The 26,571-nt window shown below is 32.9% G+C and overlaps 1 protein-coding gene across 3 annotated transcripts in view; it reads left to right on the top strand.

The window, feature by feature from the left end:
- The window catches only part of LOC149902317 (uncharacterized), a 232,142-nt gene extending 210,579 nt beyond the window's left edge, over positions 1-21,563 (top strand). Inside the window, exons 1-3 of one of the 3 annotated variants that reach the window (XR_016457573.1) lie at positions 20,333-20,878; positions 21,005-21,066; positions 21,141-21,563. Coding sequence is in view for 1 of the 3 variants with exons in the window: in XM_090110538.1 (XP_089966664.1) it covers positions 21,005-21,066; positions 21,141-21,181 (103 nt within the window). In the remaining 2 variants the exon portion in view is untranslated. Of the gene's footprint in view, positions 1-20,332; positions 20,879-20,986; positions 21,067-21,140 lie in introns of those variants that run through there. The other 2 variants (XR_016457574.1, XM_090110538.1) reach the window with 2 other exon arrangements.
- Positions 21,564-26,571: the final 5,008 nt, after the last annotated feature.

Below are 26,571 nucleotides of genomic sequence, written 5' to 3'. Positions count from 1 at the left end.
GGAGTCGCTAGATTTGTTTTCGTTTCTTCCGCTTCAGGGGCGTATTTACATATTATACAAAACGGAAAACCTTCGTAATACATTCGCAAGATGATAAACAGAACGGAATACGGGAAGTTATATTTTAGACTGTTTCGACGGGCATATATCAAGCGCTCCTCATAACTTCATCTTGTGACATGTATTCGTCAGTCAAAAATACGTCAATTAACCTAGTTAATTTAACATTTTCTAATAACTTTGTTTTGATAAACCCAGTTCGGATGTTGAAAGTCTTTGTCGTAGTATGTACTTTCATCACGATATTTTTCATCCCCAATACCATATGTAACAATAGAAAAGCTATAAATAATATATCTAAACATCGATATCTCAATGCATACATTTATGATAAACTAGCGGTCCGCCCCGGCTTCGCCCGTGGTACATATTTCGCAATAAAAAGTAGCCTATGTCCTTTCTCGGGTATCAAAATATCTCCATACCAAATTTCATTCAAATTGGTTCAGTTTAGGCGTGATTATGAGTAACAGACAGACAGACAGAGTTACTTTCACATTTATAATATTAGTATGGATAAAGTTTCCAGTCCCCACTTTAACTTTTTTAGTCCGGATGTAAGCCATTCGTCACCATAACGTCCATCTGTATAAAAACATCGATATATTGGTAAATCTTGTTGGTTAGCGGGGCGTTCGGTGTTCGATTCAACATCCATCATGATCACAGGCCGCACTTCGAGAATAGATTGATCGCTATAGCCGCACGCTACATAAACATAGCCAAGAGCGAGGAAACACTGAGACAAAAATGGTGAGAGCAAACAAATGCGCTGTCGATGGCCTGACAGAAGGATTGATAGTTGGCGACGGCCGACCAACTAACGCCTTGTCTTTTCGCAGCGCAAATATAACCTTCCTCATATCAATGAGAGTAACATATTAAAGCGTGTTTCCTTTTGTTAGCGTATAACACGTCTTTTTGTTTTGATTTGTGTTTTTTTTTTCTTTGAATAAGAATATATCTTTTTTATTATATCAAAATTATTAAAAAAAAAACTACTGATGTAATATTGATCTAATTATTATCTTGTTTCAGAATTCGTGATGTCTGAAGGCGGTCACGGGGCTGGCGGCAACTACCCCGCACGGTCACCTCTGTCCACCTCTACTACGGGTCATTCCAGCTCAAGTCATCACAGGTAAATATTTTTTTATAAATACATATAAATTATCTGTTTCAATTTGTTAAAAAATTATATTCGTTAACTAGTCCGTTACCATATTACTTACATAAAATAGTTAATCTTTTCAAACGCGTTTCCATTTCATTTCTTTTTTTTAACCGACATTCATAATATATTTTCATACAAATACACAAACTATCTAATGTATACAGTAATTTTGGATGGTAAAAGAGGCCCTATTTATTAGCAAAAACTTTATTAATGCGCTTATGTTCGAAAGTTTCCTTTGAGCTCGAACCCTCCGAAATTAATCTTAGCTCTCATCAAAAGGCTCCTCTAAATATTCCGCATTCCCACCGCTTGGCTAAAGAACAGTAGAGACGAAATTTTATAGCACGAAATTCAATAAAACATCTAGCGCGGTATCTAATTGAATACAAAAAGTGCCCTTAAATTATATTCTGCATCTATTCGAGAAGGGCACCTCGTAGCTAATAAAAATTAATAGACCCTCCCGCTTTGACTTCTGAAAACGTAGGGTCATTGTCCTGTAGCGTTATCTACGGGTATTAAATTTTAAATTACGATTGGACATTTCATCGCCAATAGAAAGGGATTAATCAATGTTTTATTATTGTTTTTATTTTATAAGCTAGTTTTATTACTGCTTTCTATGTTAAGTTTTCATATTTTATTCGGTTTTTGGTTTTTGAAACAATAGAAATAAGAATATTTCATAGCGATAAAATTAAAGATGTATAAAATGGTGAGCATTCCATTTTCCCGCTTATTTTAGGAAAGAGTAAATTTAGTCCGCATCAAACGAAAATGGAGCTGCTGTTCGTTTTCGTTTTATTTGCTAGCTAATTGAATTTCATGTTGCGGTATCATGAATTCGTAGTTCATATTACTATATATCTAGCCAATTTTTCTCACTTTCATTTGTGAAAAGTGATTAAGTATGTTTCATTTTTCTTTTACAACACGTACCTATTCAATTATTTTTGAGCAATTTCAATTTGCAATCGTATCCCTATATAATTTTTCACACATTCGAAGTATTTTTTCTGAATTGAGAGAAATCTACATATTATTTATTTTGAATGTAATACCGATAATTTAACAAAAAAATCTTATAAATGGCATACAAATTAGGTCCGTCTCCAACTAATCAAATCAATTCGTAAATGTTGATTTTAAACTGAAATTTATGCTCTAATGACATGAACATACTTATAAAAATAGTTTTTTGTAAAAAGTGAAAAAAGGAATGAAAATCGTTAAACATTCTGGAATTAAGAAATTTAAGTGCATTGTCCTGTGTTCACCGCGTGCTCGCCAGCGAGACACGAAAATGCTCTACTGAACCTGTTATAACTAAAACCGCTTAACCACTTTTGTGCTGTGAAAAATACAGTAAATTTTCCAAATTACTGGACATTAAAATTATAAATACATTATGGGATAAAGGACAAATAATTCGCATTTCTGTTTGTTTTAACACAGAGCAAACATAAAGCTGATATAATAACGTTATTTTATTTTAAGGAAATATTTGTTATTGTCTAAATTAGAGTTCCTAAAAATAACTGGTATTAATGTATATTGTATTATTGCTTTGCCTGCCTTGCCTTTAATCCATTTTTCAAATTATAATTCCCATAACCATCATAAATAATTAGATTTGCCATGCCTTCATAACATATGCTTCATAATCACTAATCTTCAAAAAGTACACGCATAACATGATGTAAGCAAAATATTAATGAGACTTTCATATCGCATCTTGGGTTAAGCTCGGACATAAAGTGGTATATCATTAATATGTTATAGGGTACGACCCCGTCCGGTCACAATTTTGCCTGCTCACCATTCCAGACAACCTTCCTCGCGTTAGCTTTTAAATTGAACCTAAATAATACATGATCTAACCTTAAAATGTAATTCTGTGTATTACCTTTACAGATTGCTATTTTATTTGAGTGCTATTGGCCACTGAAGCGTAAATTGCCTGCCGAAATGTATTTTGTACTGGATATTTTAGATCCTGCTAGTACAGAAATATCATAAATATTAACATCATGATAATGTTATGAATTTCAAGCGAAACTTTCATTATGAATTTATGCTATAAAACTTTATTGAATTTATAAAATTTGTTAGTGAGTTAAAATATATTTTGGACGTGTATTAGGTACTTATTAAACGCATTTCCAAAAAACACATCACTCTTTTGGTATAATTCTAAGATATGAACAATTTCGTGTTATGTATTTCATTCAGTAAAGTTATATCTACTATATAAAAATAAGTCGGGTTTTCCTTCCTGACGCTATAACTCCAGAATGCACGAGCCGATTTCCACGGTTTTGCATTCGTTGGAAAGGTCTCGGGCTCCGTGAGGTTTATAGCAAAGAAAAGGTGTCTCTGGTGGCGAAACGGAGTTTTCCCGGTTTGCTAGTGCCCTATATAAATTCATCAATTTTGATTTTATCACGAATACCTACCACGAAATCATAGATAATATTTTCTTTCTTTTTACGATTATTAATTTATATTTAATCCAAAAAAAATTGTATCTATATATTTTAATCTAGCTTTTAAAACAAAGTCAAGACTAACTTGTCTAATTTACTTAAAACTTTAATGTTAATCACATCTTCCTTGACATCATTTTCTGTTCGAGGAACTTCTATTTTATTATAATTAAGTAATTAGTTTTTAAAGGGTTTTCAATTTATCAACATAATAATAAATTAGTATAAGCAGGGATCTTATCATGACAACAATAAAACATTAAAATTGATGAGTCATTTACATTCATTAGTTACTTATATCAAAAACACGAGGCAATGAAATTACCCCTTTTACATTGTGTTAAGTGGTAACGAATCATATCCTATCATCAATCATAATTGCCCCTCTAACTTGCACCTAAGCCCCACGGGATACCAATGTCTCTAATTTTATTTGCCTCAACTTCCTCTTATAATAAACATGCTACCGGAACTAATACACTAGTAGGTCATTTAATTACTTGACCGTTTACAATAGTTTAAGTTGGGTAGTTGATAGTTGAGTGTGTAAAATAAACAATCATCGCATACGCACCCCTCAGGTTTCGAGAGTGGTAGGTGCATTTAAAATTTGTTGTGTTTTCAAGTTTTTTTTTGAATGAACGGAGATTGTTTAAAGGAATATTTGAAAATATGACGAATATTTTAAATACATTACTATTACTAATATACATAATTCGTTGGATCCTCAAAATCTTTAAGCAAGTTCTGGCATTCTTTTATGTCTTGTGCATCTTTCATAGTTAACGTATATATACGTATATCGGTTTACTTAAACTGTTTATTCGTTCTCTATCGACCTGTCACTCACCAAAGGGAGGAAAAAAAATAAAGTAAGCTTGGACCACATGCCGGACCCGCTCCCCTCTTGTCCCTCAACATCCGAAAGTGAGTGACGTCTCGGCCTCAAAGAAGCTCCATTAACCACCAACTTTAAGGGGCTCAACCAAGATGCGAACGCGTAATAAATAAAGCGCTTGAGACAGATAAATTATCTTTGACTCGAGCACAGTCACTTCAGACAAATTTTCTGTCATAAAATGCAGAAACAAACTCATTTTTCTGAAAACTTTGTAAACACCTCAAATTGAAGGAATGTAAGACACGAATATTCCGCTTCCAAAATGCCAAGTTTCATCTATTAATATTTAATTATGAGAGTGGATTGTTAAAATTAAGGTACATCGAAAAGAGAGGGTCTGATGTTGTTAAAGTTTTAATTGCTTTTATCGCTGGCTTTGGCTTTAAAAGCCTGAAAGTGCGTGTGACTATGTACAGTTATCGAATTAAATCTTTCAGCAGAGTGGTTTTATAACGACACACCATTACATATTGTGTGGTCAGTAAGCCCTTTAAATGCAGAATTAAATCACGACCGCCGAATTGAATTTGAGATTTGGAGTTGTAGATATTATCCCGTAGATTTTATTTATTAATTTAGGCAAATTTAGTATTTAGTAGGTAAATAGGCATAATATTTCTATAGTTAAACGAAAAAAAAGTGTATAAGTAGCTTTGCATTTGTACTTTATGTAGATAAGGTGCGTGTAAAAAGGTATAGGAACTGCACAGTGCATTGTTCAGTTACTTACGCAAATGACTCCACTGTCAATAAACGCAGTAATCGGTATGAATATGGCAGCCATTTGGCCGGCTGTGGCAGGATTTATTCAGTGCACCGGTTTCAGCGTCCAGCCCAGACAGATATAGTTAAAATCGTTTGTTTCAATCGGGAACAATATGTCATAATAACGACGCGTCGCCACATGGTCGGGGAGAGTCCAGTTGTCCTACTATTGTTCACTACTATCCAATTAACAGGAAACATGTCAAGCACATTGATGTAGAGTGATGTTTCGCTGTGTCACTAATTATCGGCCTTTTGTATGGCAAATATTATTACACTGGCCAACTGAACGTAAATTTGCGTTGCAATTAAAATTATTTTGCATCACAAACGCTCTTATCGGGGGAATGATAAGTCAAATAGGGAACTTAGTGGAACGAATTTATTGTATTCTGTATTAAATACGTCGGGGATTTTGGGGATACTCGTTTATTCAATTTTAACCTGTATATAAATTTCGTAGGCATGTTTTGACTTCGAAAGATTAGATTGCCTTAAAGTGAATTAGATAATGGAAACCATTTAAGTAGGCGAATAACATTTATATTTTGAAAAAAAGAAAACAGAGATAATATAAATTAGGAATGACTATTACAAAAACCTTAATCTTCGGACAAAAATCTGAGTAGTAAATAGATGATAAACAAACAAGCTAAATAAAAACGTTCAGGAAAATTATAACGCGAATTTTTCAATACTCATTCATCCCTTATCCGCCATTAGCATTAAAAGTAATTATCCAAATCGTAAGAGCAAATAAAATCGGCCGCTAACGACCTCTAGAACAAATCATGCGTCCATAGGCAATCCTCTTACGTTAAGCCCTCGCCCTCACACGGCACATAAGCCGCGCAATAGAGATATGATAGACGTTATTAATTAGATGTCGTTACGTCTTCTGCCATTTCATTGTGCGAATGCGGAAAAACCCATAACCCCTAAGTGAACTTTGCTGGAACGGCCCTCTGATTCACCCCACGATATTTTGATCAATATGAAATTGTTAGATAAAGGTATCCGGATTTCCAAAAATAACTCCAGGTGCCTATAATTAGAATACATTTATTTGGAAGCAAATTTAATTGACTTTGATTTGATTAGTAGTTATTTAATTATGAAATACTGTAACTTAGGTGCTTACCACATGGTTTATTAAATCTATCGATTACATGACTTGCATAAGAATTCTAAATATTTATTTCTATGATATAATTAGATAGTACATATTATCTCCCTGTGAGGAATTGATAGGTACTTAATAATTCAAACTCCATTGTTTGTATAATCATCAGGTAATTTGAAATTAAGAGAATTGAAGGGGTCTGAAGTTTTCAATACCAGCATCCTTTAAACCTTTATTAAAATGTTTTTTGATAAAGTAACACGTTTTTTACACAATATACATCATTTTACAATTAAAATATTTATATATTATTAAGTTTCGGATTTAATAGCTGCATTTTCAATCATTTGCCTCTGGGACATCGACATTACGCAAACATAGCGTAACCTAATAATATATGCAATACAATTTATAATTGACTCATAAATTAATCCCGTAGGATTGAAAAATTCTATAAACGGCATTTGATAAGTTTTGTTTTGTTTTGTTTTTGTTTTTAAGGATATATTTGAATTTCAATGTTGTATTATTTTATTCTTCAGTTATATATAATGAATATATAATTATTTTTCATAATCATTTCAAAATTTATTACTATAAAAAATATTACTAAGATTCTTCAAAAATAATGTTTGCTATGTAGACTACAGGCCCATGTTGAAAAATCTCTATCTGTACTTTTGAATTCCATCTGCACTCAGTCGGACAGCTAACAAGTGACGGCATAGTGCTGAATCGTATTATTTTATGCTCTTATATCGTTCTAGATAGGTCACCTGGTGGTTCAAATGACCCATAACTTTTTCAACATGGGCCGGTAGTCTAATGTAGACGCATAGCAAACATAATTTTTGAAGAACAAGACAGACGGAGATAGAGAAAAAAATTCAGGCAGAATGCAAGAGGGCGCTTTAAAATTAATTTCAGTAAAATGGACAATATATTTTAAAACCATATTTTTACATAAAAAAAATGAGTGTTTCCAAAGTTTAACACATATCAAGTAGGCATATTCGCTTTACCATTCCGCTATGGAACACTAAAAACAACAGATTCATATTGCCGAAAAATCAACAGCAATTATTTACAAACACGATTCCACATTTACACGCCAATTAGCCGGCTGCATAGTTGACAGCGAACAGTAGCTACAATTACGCAATTGCGACCAGACACTGAATTGAATTTTATTTTAAAACCGTGATACCGGAGCGGAGTCTACTGTTACGCGCCATTTCATGCGTAATTTGATATTCGGATGACAAATTAGTTGGCGAACGCCGGTAGCGAGCGTCGCTGAAATTACAGAGAGGAGCGCCAACTGAGCTTCGCTTTAGCTAAACTTGAGCTAGCTTTAATGCAAAGATTGTTGTACTTTCACGCTATTTATCTAAATTTATTTTTAGTTCATTGGCTATGTCTATCAGTTTACAAGACTTAACATCAATTTTACGAATAAAAAAAATTAAAGATCAATTCTAAATTGCAGCATATATAAGTAATAGTAGGAAATATTATTGTAATACTGTGGTAATAGTCATTAAAAATAAAGTTCAGCTAAAAATAAAAATTGAGATAACATGTCTATTCAAGGCATTTTTTTATGTATTCATTTATAACAAAATATTTGAGTACAAATAGACGCGAATACCGTACGTGTGTACACTTATATTCTATAAAGATGGGTAAGCTCTAATTTCGTAAACAAAGGCGCTCAATGACTCGCTTCCTTCCTTGGCTTGACGAGCGGTAATTGGACGGGCGTAATTACAGCTTGCTTGTAAAGCTATCATCTTATCATTTTCGAAGGGGTATTAGCGAAAAACATGGCCTGAAAGGGGACAGACAGAACGCTATAACCGCGTTGTGGTATAGACAGCCAACGAGTTAAGTTCGTTATTAATATCTTTAGACAAGTCGGAAATAGCGACGGCTCCTCAAAGGGTAAACGTCAAAACAGGGCAATTATGGGATGGAATAATTAAGTTTTGTGTATGATGCCTAAGTCGTGATTTTCGGCGTTTCTATTCAATTTCGTGATTTTAAAAAAATATTCTGTACGTGACCATACATATTTATATTCAGAAGGTATATAAATAATGGTTAAATTATTTTGATAATTTAGAAAAAAATTCGCTCACATAGGTACGTAAATAAAAAGTTATATACAGAATTACAATAAATTAATACTGTCACCCCCAGAGTTATACGCAATTGAAATAGGCAAAGGTTTATTATTCTACAAATAATATTCAATCCAATCTAACCTATATATTTCAGTACATTATTAAAATGACAATATATTTGGTTACAAAACATTTATATAATAAAAGTCCCTTTTAGTTACAAACAATATCAACACAGAGTTTATTCACCATATATTTCAAAGAAAATTCTCCCTATTCTGTTGTATAAAATTTTAAACATACAAATAGAGATAAACCTTTATACATATTTCAACTTACAAATGCATTATAAAATCCTGTGACAAATTCGCAAGCAAGTTGTGAACGTCGTCGTATCAGGGGCTGAAGGGTTAAGATATGCGTCACATTTATTTGATGGTTTGTCATCCTGACAGATGCTGCTGTAATCTGATTTTTGATAAATGGCCGTGTTACCCATCTTCCTTATATAAAAGGATTTTCTACTTTTATTATTATTCCGAGTCATATATTATATTGAACGCTATTGATCACAAACTGACTAGCAGGTTTCATTTATTAAAGAAAAAATAACCAGCCCCCCTAGTCAAGTGGCTTTCTGTTAGCGTAGCGTTCAATAGAATAGACTACGAATGTATGAGATTGACGTAAGCTGTAGATACGTTATCTACAGCTTACGACTATTCTATTGAACGCTACGCTAACAGAAAGCCACTTGACTAGGGGGGCAGGTACCTACTAACTCACGTTACACAGGGCAATACACACGGCATTTTATGGATTTTGAATTTTGAAGTAAGTTTGAAGTAAGTATGAAGTCAATAAAAGTATGAAAATCTGTTTGGCGTACCTGCCTCACAAAACCTTGCACATGTAACTAGCAGCATGTATTAGATCGAACAATTCCGAAAGTCACTTTGCCACGCTTCGCGAAGCCGGTGCCGGTAAAAAGTACGCGCACATTTATGAAGAGCAAAAGAACAATTTTGTAAGGTGCCCGTTGGAAATTTGCTGACTTCAAAGGGCATTTTAACAACGGCTTTCCTCCCTCTTTGTTGACCTTTATAAAAGTGTTTAAAACAAAAATTATATTACCTACCCAACAAGAGATATTTGTGAGTGTCGTTTGGATACATTTGTCTGTTAAGTCACTGTTCATTTATTAAGTTCTGTTATACTAAACAAAAATACAATTTATTGTTTAGGTAGATTGGATTGTATGACATACGATATTTATAGAGTGCGATTAGCGTACTATTTAATGCCGCAACGTAAAGTATTAAATTGTAACAAATTGTGGTGGTGCTATTGAATCAATCGTTATTAATGAGATGAGCATGTAGGCATACCTTGGTAGGTGTTTTTATAGCTAGTTGTAGTAGCTGTTATTTAATCTTTTTTTAGGATTTCATTGTTTTTTGATTTCACGTTAACTTCCAATTAATAAATAAAAATCGAAATCATAAACAAAAATAAATCTTGAAAAAAATGTTAACAAAACAGTTGGATGTTGTAAGCAATTTTGAACGATCGTGTAAAGTAGAGTCACGAAAACATTTTTGACTCACGGTATTTATTGGGCAAAACTTTAAATTGCTTCCTACCCACTTTGAGTGGCTATTGAACCAATTTGCCAGTTGCCTCCGTCTAAACTCCATGACGATAAGTAATCTGCTTCGATTTATTTATATCTGATATCTTTTACTTGTACAATGTTATTATTGGCGTAAGATAGCAGAATTATAAATTCAATTATAAGTTTATTGGAGCTTTTATAAGTCATATTTTGATAAATTGGTAAACGCATTACGTTCATACTGTTTCTTTGATGGAAAATGCTTGTTTATGCTAAATAAATTTTCATTTAAAAATAACTTTATATATCCAATATTAATAAAAACAAGTTAAAGTAAATAAATTATTAAGCATGTTATTGCCTTTGACAGGATTTGTGAAAGATGAGTCGTCAAGTCAGACAAATCCATTTATATAATAAACTAGAGGTCCGCCCCGGCTTCGCCCGTGGTACATATTTCGCAATAAAAGGTAGCCTATGTCCTTTCTCGGGTATCAAAATATCTCCATACCAAATTTCATGGAAATTGGTTCAGTAGTTTAGGCGTGATTGAGTAACAGACAGACAGACAGACAGAGTTACTTTCGCATTTATAATATTAGTATGGATTACCTATACAACGCTTTATAAAATATATGTTTTATTATTAATAACTCTAATATAACCAAAAGCTCTTATTTTCACTGATAAAGTTCTATAGAGTATAGACATATTATGCTTAGATGAATTTTCGACGCCTGATAGTTTTACCACCAAAGACTTCTCAAGTGTTGTTTGCTCCTATAAATTTACTGTTAACACTATAGTAGTTACTCCAATAAATACACTGAAATAAATAATATTTATTTTATTTTATGGCAATTAAATACTCAATAGTAGTACAAATAAGAATAAACCATTTAGATTTCTGTCGCATCTTTGTTGTATAATACAAATACGCCTGGTCGGAAATCAAAGGCAAACTGCAACCTCCTCGCATTGAATACTGCTTCATACTGTAGTTATGTATCGGGTTAATCAAGTGGTGCATTCACGAATCACCAACTTCATACACAGTGTTATGGAAGCGTTTGTAAAGACAAGACGATCTAGTTTGTATATTCGAATTCCATATACAATATTGTTTGGGGCTTTGGTTTAATCCTGACTTCATAAGTTCGCAAGTTCATGTAGGATGGTTAAAACTTTAAGTACTATTTTTATCGGATAGACCTTGATAGAGATACTATAAGCGGCTCCCTTGGCTAGACTAATATTATGTTTGTTCGTATTTGCAAAAAAAAATACAGAAATTCGTCAAAATAAAACAATTATATGATGAAACTAGCGGTCCGCCCCGGCTTCGCTCGTGGTATATATTTACGTTTTCTCTACATAAAAACCATCCTCGTACTTCAAGGAATATAGTAAAAAAAGAATTATCGAAATCGGTTCAGCCGTTCTCGAGTTATGCGCTTACCAACACATTTTGCGATTCATTTTTATATATAAGAAAGAAGATAAGATAAATTCATAAATAATGTTGAAGATAAAAATGTAATTGAGATTTCAATATTTTAAAGTCATGACTAAATTGTAGTTATTTTTCACAGACTTGCTTGCTACGTCGTACGCATTTAAATTGGAATTTATCCCTTCCGCTCCCTTTTCATTTAAAATAGCCAATGACCTTTCTGGCCTTAAAATATTATGTATTTACTAAGTCACAAAGGCATACAATTATTCACTATCAACTACGAAGTTTGCAAATGAAACTTACAATGAAAGACTACCAGAATGTTGATGTTTCGAAAATAATAATATCAATAACTTTGCTGAAATTTGAAGACGCTTTCAGGCGTTTGTGTTCAGTGCTTAATTAAAATATTTACGTAACGTGTATATGCTTAAGGCATTCCATGTATTGGTGATCAATAACCACGTACGGCTGAAACGAGGGGTTGGGCGTAATGAGACCGGCTGCGGAGGCGTTCGCGCGTGGCGACAAGCGAGCCGTGTCAATTTCGTGGGCTTAAATGTGCGCACCAACATACAACCACAATATATTACGTCCTTTATAGCAGACACAACAAAGTTCATCAGCGATAATACTAGACTTCATAAAAATAATTGAATTAATACTCATGTCAAAGTGAGAGCTCTCGAGTTCATGTTCTAGCGTTCTTGACTAATGCTCGATTTAAATTAGCCCGACGAGTGTCGACGGCGCTGCGTGCAGCTAGTAATAAACGTACCTACTATTTAAATTTAGTTTAGGAGATTAATTAAACCGAAACCGGGTGAACGGACGTCGTTCGCCGCGCTCTGTCAGAACCGTCAATGGCAGCCGTCGCACTGTTTTATTCTCGCACTAACGCCATCAATGGGAGACGCAATCGAATTTGCCAAATGACGCTCACACTAAATTGGTGAAGAGTGATTGATTGGAACTTTCCACGGTTAAAGTATTTTACATCCACAATAATTGAATCTGAATATATAGAGCGAATCGCTGCGAGAAACGCGAAATAAAATTTGCAGTTTCATATGACGCTTTCGTTCCGCCTGGTTACCTAATTAGATCATATCAGCATGAAATATGGCCGAGTAAATATTTTATGCAAAATTGCATCTTGCTAGAATTTTCACATGCTAAATTTTCTGTTTATAATTGCATCAACTTTTGCTTGAAACTTAGCTGAAAATATTATTTTCAATTCTTTAAGCTGTTTACGTACGGTATACAAGCAAACATACTATAATAATAGAAAGTTCTTGAAATGCGCTAACCAATCGTTAAAACTAAAATCTGTTACAGCCAGTTAAAGGAAAACAGAAAACCAGCTCTCAAAGAGTTAATAAAGGTTATCAAGTTGAAGGTGGACGTAAAGTTAAACTGAATGGTTTATCTTTTTGCTCCGCAACTCGTAACTCGATAAACGAATGGCGAGTGACCACCAGGTGGGGGGTTGCTCCGCTGACCTGACACGCAGTATTAGCCTGATTAGGTCTAAAGCGGGCGTGCCTCTGGAAAAAGCTTTAAAAACGTCGCCAGTAATTCAGTTAGGGATGGCACCAGAACGGCGCTTTGGCCCAACTACGACATTTCACCGTTGGAAATGTTTTCGAAACATGTCCTATATAAAATATCTACTAGTAACTACCGTATATGATTTATTTCAGTTCTGGACTCACTCAAGCAGTTTTGCTGTGAGAAATCGCATAAAAATCTTGTGGAAATTAAATCCGAGGCGTTTCCGTTTACACTCTTGGAAATTACTTTCCTGGAACCAACTTTCCCTAGAATTAATTCATCCTAGGATTGTCTCCAACTACATGGTAATATGGTTTCATAGTTGAAGTTAAACTAACGGTAGTATATTTCATCGGATAGTTTAGTTTTTCTTTTCTATCTTGCTCTAGATTCAGGGTGTATTTTTTCATATATTCACTCTACTATATTACATATTCTTACCAGATTGATATTAACGTGAATAAAAATAGTTTCCTTATTAAAAACTGGATTAAAATGACATTAAATGGGTTGTTACAGCAAGCGGAGTGAAACGCTCGTGAAGGTATTCATGGTACGGCCACTGTAACCCGACGATAATTAGATACGGCGCGCTTTTACAGCGGCGCGACTCTGAATACGAACCAAATTGCCGCCCTCCCAATCCTGTTTATGCCACGATGGCACTCTGAAGCTTCGTTTGGCGATCATTTTGTATTCTTTTTTATATTCCAACGAGTTTCCACTCTGTAATTTTATAATTTATACCATTTTATATTTGCAAACTTCAGCGTACAATTTCACTAAAATTAAATCTAGAAAAATTTACTCGCATTTCAAATGAATTTTTTTCTGAATAAAATAGTATTCCTAAATTAATTTAGGACTCTTTCTTCTTCTATACAAAGAGAATAATAATCCTTTCAACATACAGATAATATATATATATATATTATTATTTATTTATTTATTTATAATTATAATATCATCGGTGTGAAATTAAATATTAGACAGTAGAGTAGATAATTTTTGAAACAAAAAAAAATCGCAGTCGGATGAAACCCATTAGAAAAGGAGGGGAATATGATAAAAATGTAAGGAAAAATAAATTACGGTCAATCCGAGTTCGGGAAGCGGGAGGGGGGAGCTTTTAAGAGAAAAAAATGGTTTCTCTCGATTTCCGACAAAACTACAAGTCCTATAGAAAATAGTTCAATGGCAAAGTTGTAGGTAATTAAAAGTTCTACAACTTTTGTATTCACAATTTTTTCACATAACCTAAAAATTTAGGTGAAAAATTCAAAAAACCAAGTTTTTGGTCTTTTATTTCTATCTACTTCAAAATTTTTTTTTTTTCTACGAAATTTGGTGGAAACTTACTTTATTATGTTCCAAATACACTGTAATTTATTTGATTGAAAATATTTATTTTTTCGCCTTATTTTGAATTAATACCAAAAAAACAACCTAATTTTCAATCGAAAAGTCACCCGTCAAAATATCAGCTTTTTTCAAAAACTTGGGGTGCCTTTTATTCATTGAAATCTCTACTTTCATATGGTGTAAAAAAATAAACACCACCATAGTAAATGTTCCCAGGAAATGCATACAAACAGTCTGAAAATTAGCTTTTACTAAATCAGGCACACTTTTCGAACTACCTGAAATGTTTTTATCGACATCATTTTGCTTTTGAATATGCTGTAAAATATTAAACTTAGAACAGATAATTATTTTTCTTTTGAAATATTACCGAAATGCCTATACAAGAGAAGATATAGAGTTCAAGAAGTGTGCCTGATTTAGTAAAAGCTCATTATCACACTGTTTGTATGCATTTCCTGAGAACATTTACTATTGTTGTGTTTATTTTTTTTACACCATATGAAAGTAGAGATTTCAATGAATAAAAGGCACCCCAAGTTTTTGAAAAAAGCTGATATTTTGACGGGTGACTTTTCGATTGAAAATTAGGTTGTTTTTTTGGTATTAATTCAAAATAAGGCGAAAAAATAAATATTTTCAATCAAATAAATTACAGTGTATTTGGGACATAATAAAGTAAGTTTCCACCAAATTTCGTAGAAAAAAAATAAATTTTGAAGTAGATAGAAATAAAAGACCAAAAACTTGGTTTTTTGAATTTTTCACCTAAATTTTTAGGTTATGTGAAAAAATTGTGAATACAAAAGTTGTAGAACTTTTAATTACCTACATTTTTGCCATTGAACTTTTTTCTATAGGACTTGTAGTTTTGTCGGAAATCGAGAGAAACCATTTTTTTTCTCTTAAAAGCTCCCCCCTCCCGCTTCCCGAACTCGGATTGACCGTAATTTATTTTTCCTTACATTTTTATCATTTTCCCCTCCTTTTCTAATGGGTTTCATCCGACTGCGATTTTTTTTATCTTTTCATTATTTTCAAAGGCTTCTACCCCAGTCTATATGACGGAAAAATTATTTAAGATGCTTTATCGTTAAATGTACTTCTGCAATACATAAATTACCACTAAAACGTTGACATAAAGATGTTATTTCTTTTCCGTGCCTTTATTCAAGGTACACAAGCGAGCCTCAAACAAACAGAACACACGAGATTTAAGCTCATCACATATGCATCTTTCGGTAAATTTCTCGTTTTGCTGGCTATAGTGCGCTTCAAATTTCGACCAGTTGATTAGGCGTCGCCGGATGCCGAGTTTCCTCTCAGGCTCGCCGCTTTCACGATCTAAGACCTCATTCACACGAGAGCTTTTTTAACGTCCGTTAAAAAAGCGTCCAAATAGAACAAATGCATTCCCAAGTATATGTTCACACGTCAGCGCTTTTAAAGCGCGACGCTTTTTTATCGCGCAGTGTTCTATTTTCAACGCTCGGCGTTGGGCGTTAAATAAAATAGACCATAGGAAACTTCTTACTATTATTCAGACGAGCGCTAAAAAAGCGCCGGCGCTGCGTTCAGTATGCCGCACGCTCGCTCAGCGGTAGCACGTGTTTGTTGTGCTTATAATCATCAGAAAATCGATACGATGTCGTGGATTGTTGATCCCGAACTATTAATTATAGATGTGGAGTCTCGTCCGTTCCTGTATTCAAAATCGTTATAGACATTTGAAAATAATTAAAAAAATTCCGGGGTATTGCCTTAACTCTTGGTACAGTGTCACAAACTGCCCTTTTAAGTATCTCTGTTCATTCAGAGGATGTACCCAGAATGCCTTTTGTTTTCTTTTTCGTCTTTTAATAACACAAATCGCTAGTGCCAATCTTTCCTTCTTTCTTTCTTTCAAATATACCTAACATATAAAAATTAAAACAGTAGGTATTTTTATCATATTCCTTTAAGTAACATGTTTATCGATGACGAGTTTGAACAAATACCTAAGTAGGTACCTACAAGTGGTTTATTAAGAACAAACTTTCCGAGGAATTCTAAGCAAATCAATACATATAATAAAATTCTAGAAAAGTGGTGTCTGTACAATGAAAATATATAAAAAAAAAATAGCAGGGGTTATTACTAAATCGATCCCAAACCCAAAACTATCGTTAAAAATTTTTTTGTCTGTTTGTCTGTTTGTCCGTTTGTCCGTTTGTCTGTTTGTCTGTATGTTTGAACACGCTAATCTCAGAAACGGCTTATCCGATTTAAATGCGGTTTTCACTAATATGTTGTGGTAATCTTCATTTAACACTAAGTGTTTATTTCATGTCAATCGGTTTATAAATAAAAAAGTTATGACCATTTAAGTATTTACAGCGAACATTTGCTACTATTATACAGTGTACGAGAAAACGTAAGTTATCTTTTATACGCTACAGTTATTTCTATAAAATGTCCAGGTGATCATATCGAAAGTCCCCAAGAGTGGGGTGGGGGTGGGGGGGTAAGCTGAGGTAGTAGGGGGGAGGGGTCAAATTAAAATTATGCTTATTTTTAGGTAAATTTTATACATAAAATGCCCTTTAAATTATGTCGTATTATAATATTTTTAACCCCCGACGCAAAAAGATGGGTGATAAGTGTTTGACCGCTATGTGTGTCTGTGTGTGTATCTGTTTGTGCCACCGTAGCTGGCTAGCAGGTAATTATATGCGGTTTTTTTGTTAGGCAGCATATTTTCCGACGCTGGTTCTTAGATAAACTGTATCAAAATAGGTTAATCCATTTATTATACCTAGGTATACATATAGAGGTAAAAGTAGGAATGAAAATAACTAAAGTTATCGAATATACTTTAGTGATATATTAAATGAAAAGTGAACGACCTATCAGTAACAATGAGTCAAATTTTATCAAAATCGGTTCATCCATTTATTTGATATACGGTATAAAAGTTGTAGGTAATAAAAAAATGAATTTTGACTCAAGTAACATATGAAATGAAAGGGCATGACGTGTAAAGTATAATTGGACATATTTAATCAAAATCGGTTCATCCATTTACTATACCTATATATGGGTAAATTGGAATGAAAGAAACGATTGTTGTCAAGTATACCTAAGTGACATATCAAATGAAAGTGCATAACAGGTGAAGTACAGTTATAGTTCTATTTTTATCCAAATCGGTTTTTCCATTTAGTAGATTACAGCACAGATTACAGCGGTAAAAGTGGGAATGAACAATCATCGAATGTGGTCAAATAATATCTCAAGCGGCATATCAAAATATGAAAGAGCAACGTGTGAATTACAATTAGTAATGTTTTATCGAAATCGGTTCATCCGTTTATTACACTTTAGGGGTGACAGTGGTTAGGTAAATACACCAAATGGAGCATCAAACGACAGGATATGTCGTGTACATATAGGTACAATTAGATAATATGGTTTACATCAAAATCGGTTCTGCCATTTACTAGGGATGGAAAGGTTGAGTCTGTGAAAGAAGAGGGGGATATGGGAGCGAGAGGATAGCCACACCCTGGAAATTTTGAATTCTACTCAAGGCCTGGCGCGGCGCTTGGCAATTTTTTTCTTAAATATACCACTTCTTTTGCCACTGTGGTCCATTACAATTTGTGCACGGTTACGGCCCAACTTAAAAGATGTCAAGGAGCAACAAACTTATAGATATCAATATGATGTAGGAATGTATTATGGAGGTAAAGGTAGGTCTCGCTCACTTGAAAAAATTACATGAAAATAAGAAACCGAAGTTTAAAAATTAAAAAAAAAACCCAACGCAATGAAGGAAAAGGAATAAATAATTTTACAAACTTCCCGACGATCTTTAAAATTATGATAATATGATAATGATGGTATGGCAGCCCCGACGACTTTGTTTTTTTTATTTTTATAAATATTTAAAATAAAAATAATATGACATAATTTAAAATAAATTTCACGTAGAAAATTAATTAGTTAGGCATTTATCTTTTTAGCTCAGTTTAGTAGTAAATTTTACTAAAAGTTTTTTTAATTATTTATGGTAGTATGTACGTGTTTATTCAATAAAAGTTAAGTAGTAACTACTATGCAGTCACTATTCCACGCGGACGAAGTCGCGGGCACAGCTAGTATAATAATATAAATATCATAAAGATATTACGCAACTGACATTACGTAATTATTTTAGCAGAAACCATTTCCACGTCTTACTGAAGCCAGAGACGAGACATGAGTGATTTTAAAGCGTTAGTATGAACAACCACAGAGAGAACGTTTAAAAAGCGCCAACGCCGGGTTTTAACGCAACGCTTTTTTAACTCTCGTGCGAATGAGGTCTAACTGTGCAGTGTGCACCTGCAGTTTTTGGCGCTATTGTCTGATAGAAAGGAATGAATGCGCGCAATTCTCGCTACTGAAATTTTAAACGGAAAGTTGTCTGCTGATTGCTTTTTAACGAAGAAAGTATTTTATTCGAAATGTTAAAGGTAATGGCTGAATGTGCAAAATGTCGAACTTGTATTTACTTTATTGTACCTACGGATGCTGAAAATTTATATAAGTGATACATAAATATTATATAAAATAATATTGATTGAAATAAAATAAATATTATTATCATAATATACAATGATAAGGATCAAATTCTAAGTTTACTGTGTAATTTTAAAGGTGATTTTCACTGCACTGCACCGTCTATAAAAAAAGAGAAAAACGCATATACGTAATGAATGTCCATTCTTGTTCCGATCATATATCCCTGTATATACTGTATTAAAGTGCTTAAAATAATTATATTATTCTGTTAGTAGATTGAGACTTTACTGTTCTTAATACGAAACAAAACAATGCGTTATCTTATATATAAAAATGAATCGCAAAATGTGTTGGTAAGCGCAAAACTCGAGAACGGCTGAACCGATTTCGATAATTCTTTTTTTATTATATTCCTTGAAGTACGAGGATGGTTCTTATGTAGAGAAAACGTAAATATTATGTACCACGGGCGAAGCCGGGGCGGACCGCTAGTGTCTGATAAAATCATAATCACACTATTTGTTTCCCTAATAGTATAATATTTTTGTGGAATTTTAAAGAGGAGAGTAGTGGAAGGTTCAAAGTGATTTGTAGTAAAGGCGTTGTCACGACTTGGCTTGTATCTGATAAAACTTGGTTGTTCCGAGAATACGTTCATTTGTCGAACGGACGGCTCGCTTCAATCGTGACTGCGTGGGAGTGTGTAGCGACGGTTTAATATACAGTCACCCTTCTAAGTTCTAACAATATGGAATCAAAAATTTGCTTATAAGCTCGTCAGAAACTTATACCGACAATCTACATAAATCGTTGTTATTAGCAGAGATTGTATAATTAAGCATTATACTTAACCAATAAATCAAATAAAAAAATCTCTATCATCAAAGCGGTCAAAGCAACTGAACTCTTTCCTTATTTTGTAACTAGTAAATCATTTTATCATTTCCCTACAGTCATTTATAATTCTTTGGCGGATTACTCTACCAAATTTTATAAAACATGGCTTCCATGATTCTATGTATGAATGTAAGTAAGTATTTAAGGGCTGCGTTTTATTCTCAGAAATGAAAGGAAGTCATTACGTAATTCAGACTAGGTTTTATACTTTTTCTGTACGAGAATAAGTTTTAAGGTGATGAATTAATTTTTCTAACATTTACGGCCCTTTTCAAACCTTCGTAATTTTTATATTATTAAAGTTGTCGTGATGAAAATTCTTGACAAGAAAGTTCAATAGTAACACAATACGTCTACCGTTTTAGAAACATGATTCCATGATATTTTCTCGATAGAAAAAAAATACAAAGTTATCATTGTTATTTTTTTTTAATCTCTGGCATCTTCAAAATAACAAACGTAAAGTTACGACTTTTTGGATATTAACTATAAAATATACAACCTATACGTCTACCGATTTAGAATTTTGAAATATGCGATGGTTTTGAAATAAACAAGAAATACTTGAAATTAGCGCGCGACCAGCCAATATATCGAGAGCCGCCCTGCACCTTCCTACCCCGATCGCTGCACGAGTCATTCCCGCTACGGCTGTCACACGGGGAACTTGTGTCGCTCGCGCAATCGTAAAAAAGGGTGACAACACGATAAGACAAAATGAGACAAACGGGGACAATAAAGAAAATAAGAAGAAGAAACATAAAGGTTGGAGGAAAAAGAATGCTTACAATTGGAACAAATTAATGAAGTAAGTTGGTTTTATTTCAAATTTGATGATAATTGTATTATAGACGATGTTTGATATGTACCCCTGTTTTAAGTACATAACGAATGTGTAAGATTTTTTCATTTATAGCATAAATAATCTGTTCAGAAATCCGGAATCCAGAAGGAAAATAAACCCACAGATTGTTCACAATGTGAATCCACTCCTTCGTAAGTACCTTTATTCAGTCAAAAATGTATGTTATCAAAGCTCTACTGGTTTTATAGCATGATTCCATTTTTAGCAAAAAGCAACAAAGTGCAAAGAAATAAAAAATCATGGTGAACTTAGTGGAAGTATGGCGGACATAATATGGAACAGGAGCTCATTGGAGTAGTATTATATTTAAAAAAAATACGAAATAATTTCAAGAATTACATTTCTTAGAAGGTGGTAGATAATTATGTTGTATAAAGAATTTGATGTTGATATTTATTTCATTTATACTTACTACACCTGTGCGGGAAATTGCTTAGTAATAAAACAGGTTTATATTCATATTTACATAGTAATGTGAGTTTTCATTTCGAAAAATTTTGTGTAAGTATATTAAATTGAGTTCCTGGGTGATCTGGAAACACAATTGGGCCCGGAAGATGGCGCTGCAGTCACTCCTCCTAATGACATGAACCGATTTGGATGAATATTTGTGTGCACATTTCATTTTTGTGGGATGATTCGCTTTCACATTAGCTAATATTATGTATTTTTGTTGTTAGAAAGTAAACTTAATTTAATGTTTATAATACATTATTATTGGTATAAATAAGCCAGTGTTCGTCTCACATTGCTGTACCTGCCTACCTACCCTACCAGGGCCTAACTTTGTTCTGGCTATTTTATTTTGATTATTTGTAATGAATAATTATAATTATAATAGAGTGCAAAAAATAAAGACATGCGTCAATATATTTTGTGTTTTTTTTAAACAATTTTTTTATTTAAAAAAATATCATTCCGACCGCGGCTTTGCCCGCGTGGAATTAGATTATATCGTGAATCCTGTCTTATCCCACACACAAAAAGTATCCTATGTGTAAATCCAGGCAATTAGCTATATTTTATCAAAATTGGTAATGTAGTCTTGACGTGATTAAGTAACAACTAACAAAAAAATATACAAATTAACATCCAAAGTTTCGCATCAGTTTTACTGTATTAGTGATATCTTCCACTCTTGACTTTGACTGAGAAGAATTAGGGTTTATAACTTCTTTCAGAAATATTACCTTTCATTTCTGGGCATGATGTAATATCTACGTCAGCATCAAATTCTATCTAAATCCATTCAGTAGATAGTCCGCGTTATTGAGTACCATTTCATTTTTTCAGAGTAACAATATTTTTTGTTATTTTAAAGATTATTTATAACCTGTATTATTTTGTAATAAAGTAAACATTACGAAATAATAATAATTATTAATAATGTCTAAGTAGTTGTTAAAAAGAAGATTATTTGTTTATAAGCAAGAAAATAAAACCAATAAATCAACAATTAAATATATGTATAAGAATATTATAACTGTATGACGACTCCATACATGTTTGTCCCGAGTCGGCCAGCGGCAGCGCGGCGAGTTTGCAAGAATGACTTCGCGCACACCCGCGTTCGCGATAGCGAGCTATTAGACTCCGCCCGCCAAGCAGTAGATTTTTTTTGTGTATCGTCTTAACGCACTAACGTTCCCATTGAGCCGGCATTTACTGAGATAGGAAAATTATCGGAGCGCTATTTGTTGTTTCAAACTTCTCGATTCGTTCATCAAATAATAGCTCTATTTTCAAAAATGTTCTGGCTGTTCTATATAACCTTTAATTTAATTGACAAGGATATATAATAATAAAATCTAAGGCTTACATATATGAATGAAGGAGATCACTATTTCAATAAGATGATGGTTTTCTCTTCTGTTTTAAAAAAAGTATTATTTATAATGATACATTTTAACATTACAAAACATAATATTATTGTTGGCAGATAAATAACAATTATTTAAAAAAAAAATTGTATCTAATTCTACTATCAAAGCATAAAATAATTTTCTATTGCCAAGGGGCATAAAAGTATTGAACAACAACTCTGTAGAAAGATCATACACACATGTAACTTCTTCTTTTTGAACAGCATCAAAGGCTAAAAATATAGTGCATATAATATAATTAATGTTTGTTTTATGATTATCCTATACATGAAAGAGAGGAGTACATTTGTTCCCACGTATATAATCCACACGAGCAAGCAAACAACGAGCATTTTTATTGTGACACTGAGGATTTATATTTTAAAATTTAACATCAAAAACTTCTTATTTACGGTGTTGCTGAGAGCTCACAGAGGTGGGTATAATTACCACATCGTTACATTTTAATTCCCATTAACGCTTCCACCCACTTTACAATTTTATTTCATTTTTGTTTCAGGTACACATTTGAATCTACGGTAAGCAGTGGTAAATTATTTGTTATAAAATACACATGTTCCGCACCTACTCCGCATGTAATGCGGTAATTGATTACAGGTATTTCCAAAATTTTATGAATGCTTTTCAGGTTAGGTATTTTAGGACTTATTTAAAAAAATATATTTTACTACTGATAAAATAAATTTAACAAATATTCATATTAAAAAAAAAATCATCAATTAAAATTGCAAAATATGAAAGTGTTCAACCCTTTAATTGCTACACAGGAAAAAATCATTATAACGCCCCTATTAATTTAATTCTGAATTTCAAAACGCTTTTGTCGTCATTCGTAGATTTCGGAAGCGATCGCATTTTCACCCTTCACTTCTAGCGGGCGATTCTCATTACGAACTTTTTTAATCGTCCTTTATGCTAGTGAAAAAAATAAATCCGTTGTGATGCCGGTCGAGACGCCGTATCCCGTGCTCGTAATTAAACTGACACCGTCCCCGGGGACGAGTTTTGAATGTTATTAGAATCTCTTTCGAGCTGTCGCCTCTGATTGAAAGCTTATACTTTTCAACCGCTGTTTGTTTTAATGGAGATATAAGATATGAGATTGACTAGCTCGAGACAATTCTAAGAATATCCAAGTGGAAGATTTAGATGATTCCCATTGTTTTAGTTTGGGAAATTTAAAAACTCCCTGAAAGTGAAAATTTAATTGAAACTTTATTTTAAAATGGACTCTAAAACGATGCTGTTGCTATTTATTATCACACTTTGCCATGATAGCCGTTTCATTCTTAAAAATAGCTTAAGTGAAGTATATTCTGATACATATTATAGGACGTGAATAGGGATGTCGAGCAGAGTTCGTAAAGCGTCGAGAGAGCATGTTGACAGTCCTCGAGCCGCAGACCGCTCGACGGAAAAACAAACAAATTTGTTTAAACATCGACACATCCATGTGTGTGCTTTGAATTTTAATTAAAGCAATAATGAAAATCGAAATTCGAAGCATTCCCAATTTACTCTCTAAACATATTTTGTTAAACGCCCAGCATAAACACACAATTTGTCCATGCAAAACATCACTGAATGGTTGGGAAAAAATTAATTAATTATTATTAACCAAGCGTGGTTAAAGCGAAACATTGATTGATGTTAATATCGTCTCAATTCTCAAAACAAAATCAACTGATTGTTATTTATTTGAGTAAATCGGGTCTGTTATTTAAATGCTATCTATCCAATGGTACTGACATTGTTTATCAGGCATACTAAAGCTTGAATATTGTGACACTAATTACGAAAATATTGAAGGTACATATTTTATTTTTAACGATTTAATGATGACCATTAAAACGTGGTTAGATTCGTTAATTGTTTTATATTTTTCCAAAAACAATAAATATGTCAATGTTTCGAATGAAACGTAATAAAATTAAACGAACTCGATGTAATCCTTTTGCTGACAAAAATGTTAATTATCACCTTAAATTTCCTTTCACAAATTAGGTGGAATTAATAAATTTAGACGCATTTTGATGGGCGGCTTCTGTTGGCCGAGCGCCAAGTTCTACGTTACTTTCTCTTAAAAGTATATCCTCTTTCACTCCGATCCCTATATTTCTTTACTCACAACACTGGCCACGATTTCCGCGAACTATTCGTTTCAAACGTATTCGAAATGACGATGCCATATTTTATTGTAGAGGACAAAACAATTCTTTTTTCTGTTTTCGTTAATTGACCTTTTTGTCGGAAACAAAGTACTCTCTTTTTTATATTTCTATTGAATAAAAACATGTATTTTTTTACTCTTAATAGAAATTAAAACAGAGTACCTATTAAATTTATAAAAAAAACATACACAAATGCATAGAAAAAAAAAACAATCAATGAAGGCAATTCTAAATTTTTAATTTATGTGTATATTTCATTATAAAGGAAAATTTCTCACGTTAATGCAAAACATTAAACAAAGAAAATACCTACTTGTAAATTGTAATATGAGAAATGTTTATGATAGAGTTAGTTTTGTAAGGAATTTCAAATGATTAATTCAAACATTAGTAATACAATAAATGATACTTTGAATAATAAATGACAGCAATTTGTGAAATGGCATACATTTACCGGATCATTTTGTTTCGACACCGGCTATTACATATGAAACAATATCCGCAAACCTGATGGCATTCCGAATGACGAATTAAAATATTAATGACTCGGGTATAACCGTTTTCCATAAGTAGCTTTTGATGAATTTATAAAGATACTGAAAGTGTATTACTTTACTATAGCATAAAATAAATTATTCATTGCATTCAATTGTTTATTAATTCCATATTACCATTGCTTACCCGAACCCTATAAAGTTCATTCGTTTAAAAAGTCGAATTAAAAGTACAATTCAAGGCAATGTTTAGTTTATAAAAGCTTATAAAATAAATGCAAAGCATAAAAAAGTTCAGAAGAACTTGTAAAAAATATTCTGTACCTCGTATATTTCAAATTATAGCACTCGTTTATAAATTAATGAAAACGCCAATCTCGTGAGAGTGCTTATATAAAACTTCTGCGTTGTTTTTTCGTTTAACATTAAGCAACTTTATTTGACTTTTCCAACATTGACCAAAACAAAAACAATTAAGTTGTTTATCCTGTGTTAAATAACTAACCTTTCCTTAATTTATTTGTTCATATGGTTGTACTTTGCGATGAATAAAGAGGGTGATAATTAGATACATTAGAAGGAAGTTTTATCTTTTTTTTGTCATTTTAAATATTAATTCAGAATTATAATAGATAGGTAGGTAACCAACAAACGTTTGACATACCTAAAATGTCGTATCGTAACGAATTTTTAAAACAACATAATAGGTATTATGTTATTTCAAAAGAAAATCTATTTTCATATTTACACATCCAGCGAACACAGGGTGTATCCAGCGAACAAAAGGAGCATCACGTGTAAGTCCAACAAAGCGTTGTTTCGCCGCGTAATTCGAGAGCCCTGGGTTGAATGATCCCATATCCACTGAAGAACCTTAATTCGGCTCTTACTGAGACTGAGGTGAAGTGCACTTGGGTGTAAATAAAAAGTTGAACGCTGGTGTAACGAGAGTGATGTAGACAATGACGCTAGACAATGCGTTAGCGGAATGACACTCCATAACCACTATAGGCGCGCCCTGCCAGCCTACGCCGTACTCCTATTTTACATTAAGGTATTTAGTAAAATTAACTGTTAATTATTAATTT

This window comes from Colias eurytheme, chromosome 15 (assembly GCF_061535395.1).
Source record: "Colias eurytheme isolate Ceu_HAF_F1 chromosome 15, ilColEury1 Martin Lab GWU primary, whole genome shotgun sequence".
Lineage (NCBI taxonomy): Eukaryota > Metazoa > Arthropoda > Insecta > Lepidoptera > Pieridae > Colias > Colias eurytheme.
The sequence above is the reverse complement of the archived record's forward strand: the minus strand, read 5'-3'. Positions and strand labels throughout refer to the sequence as shown.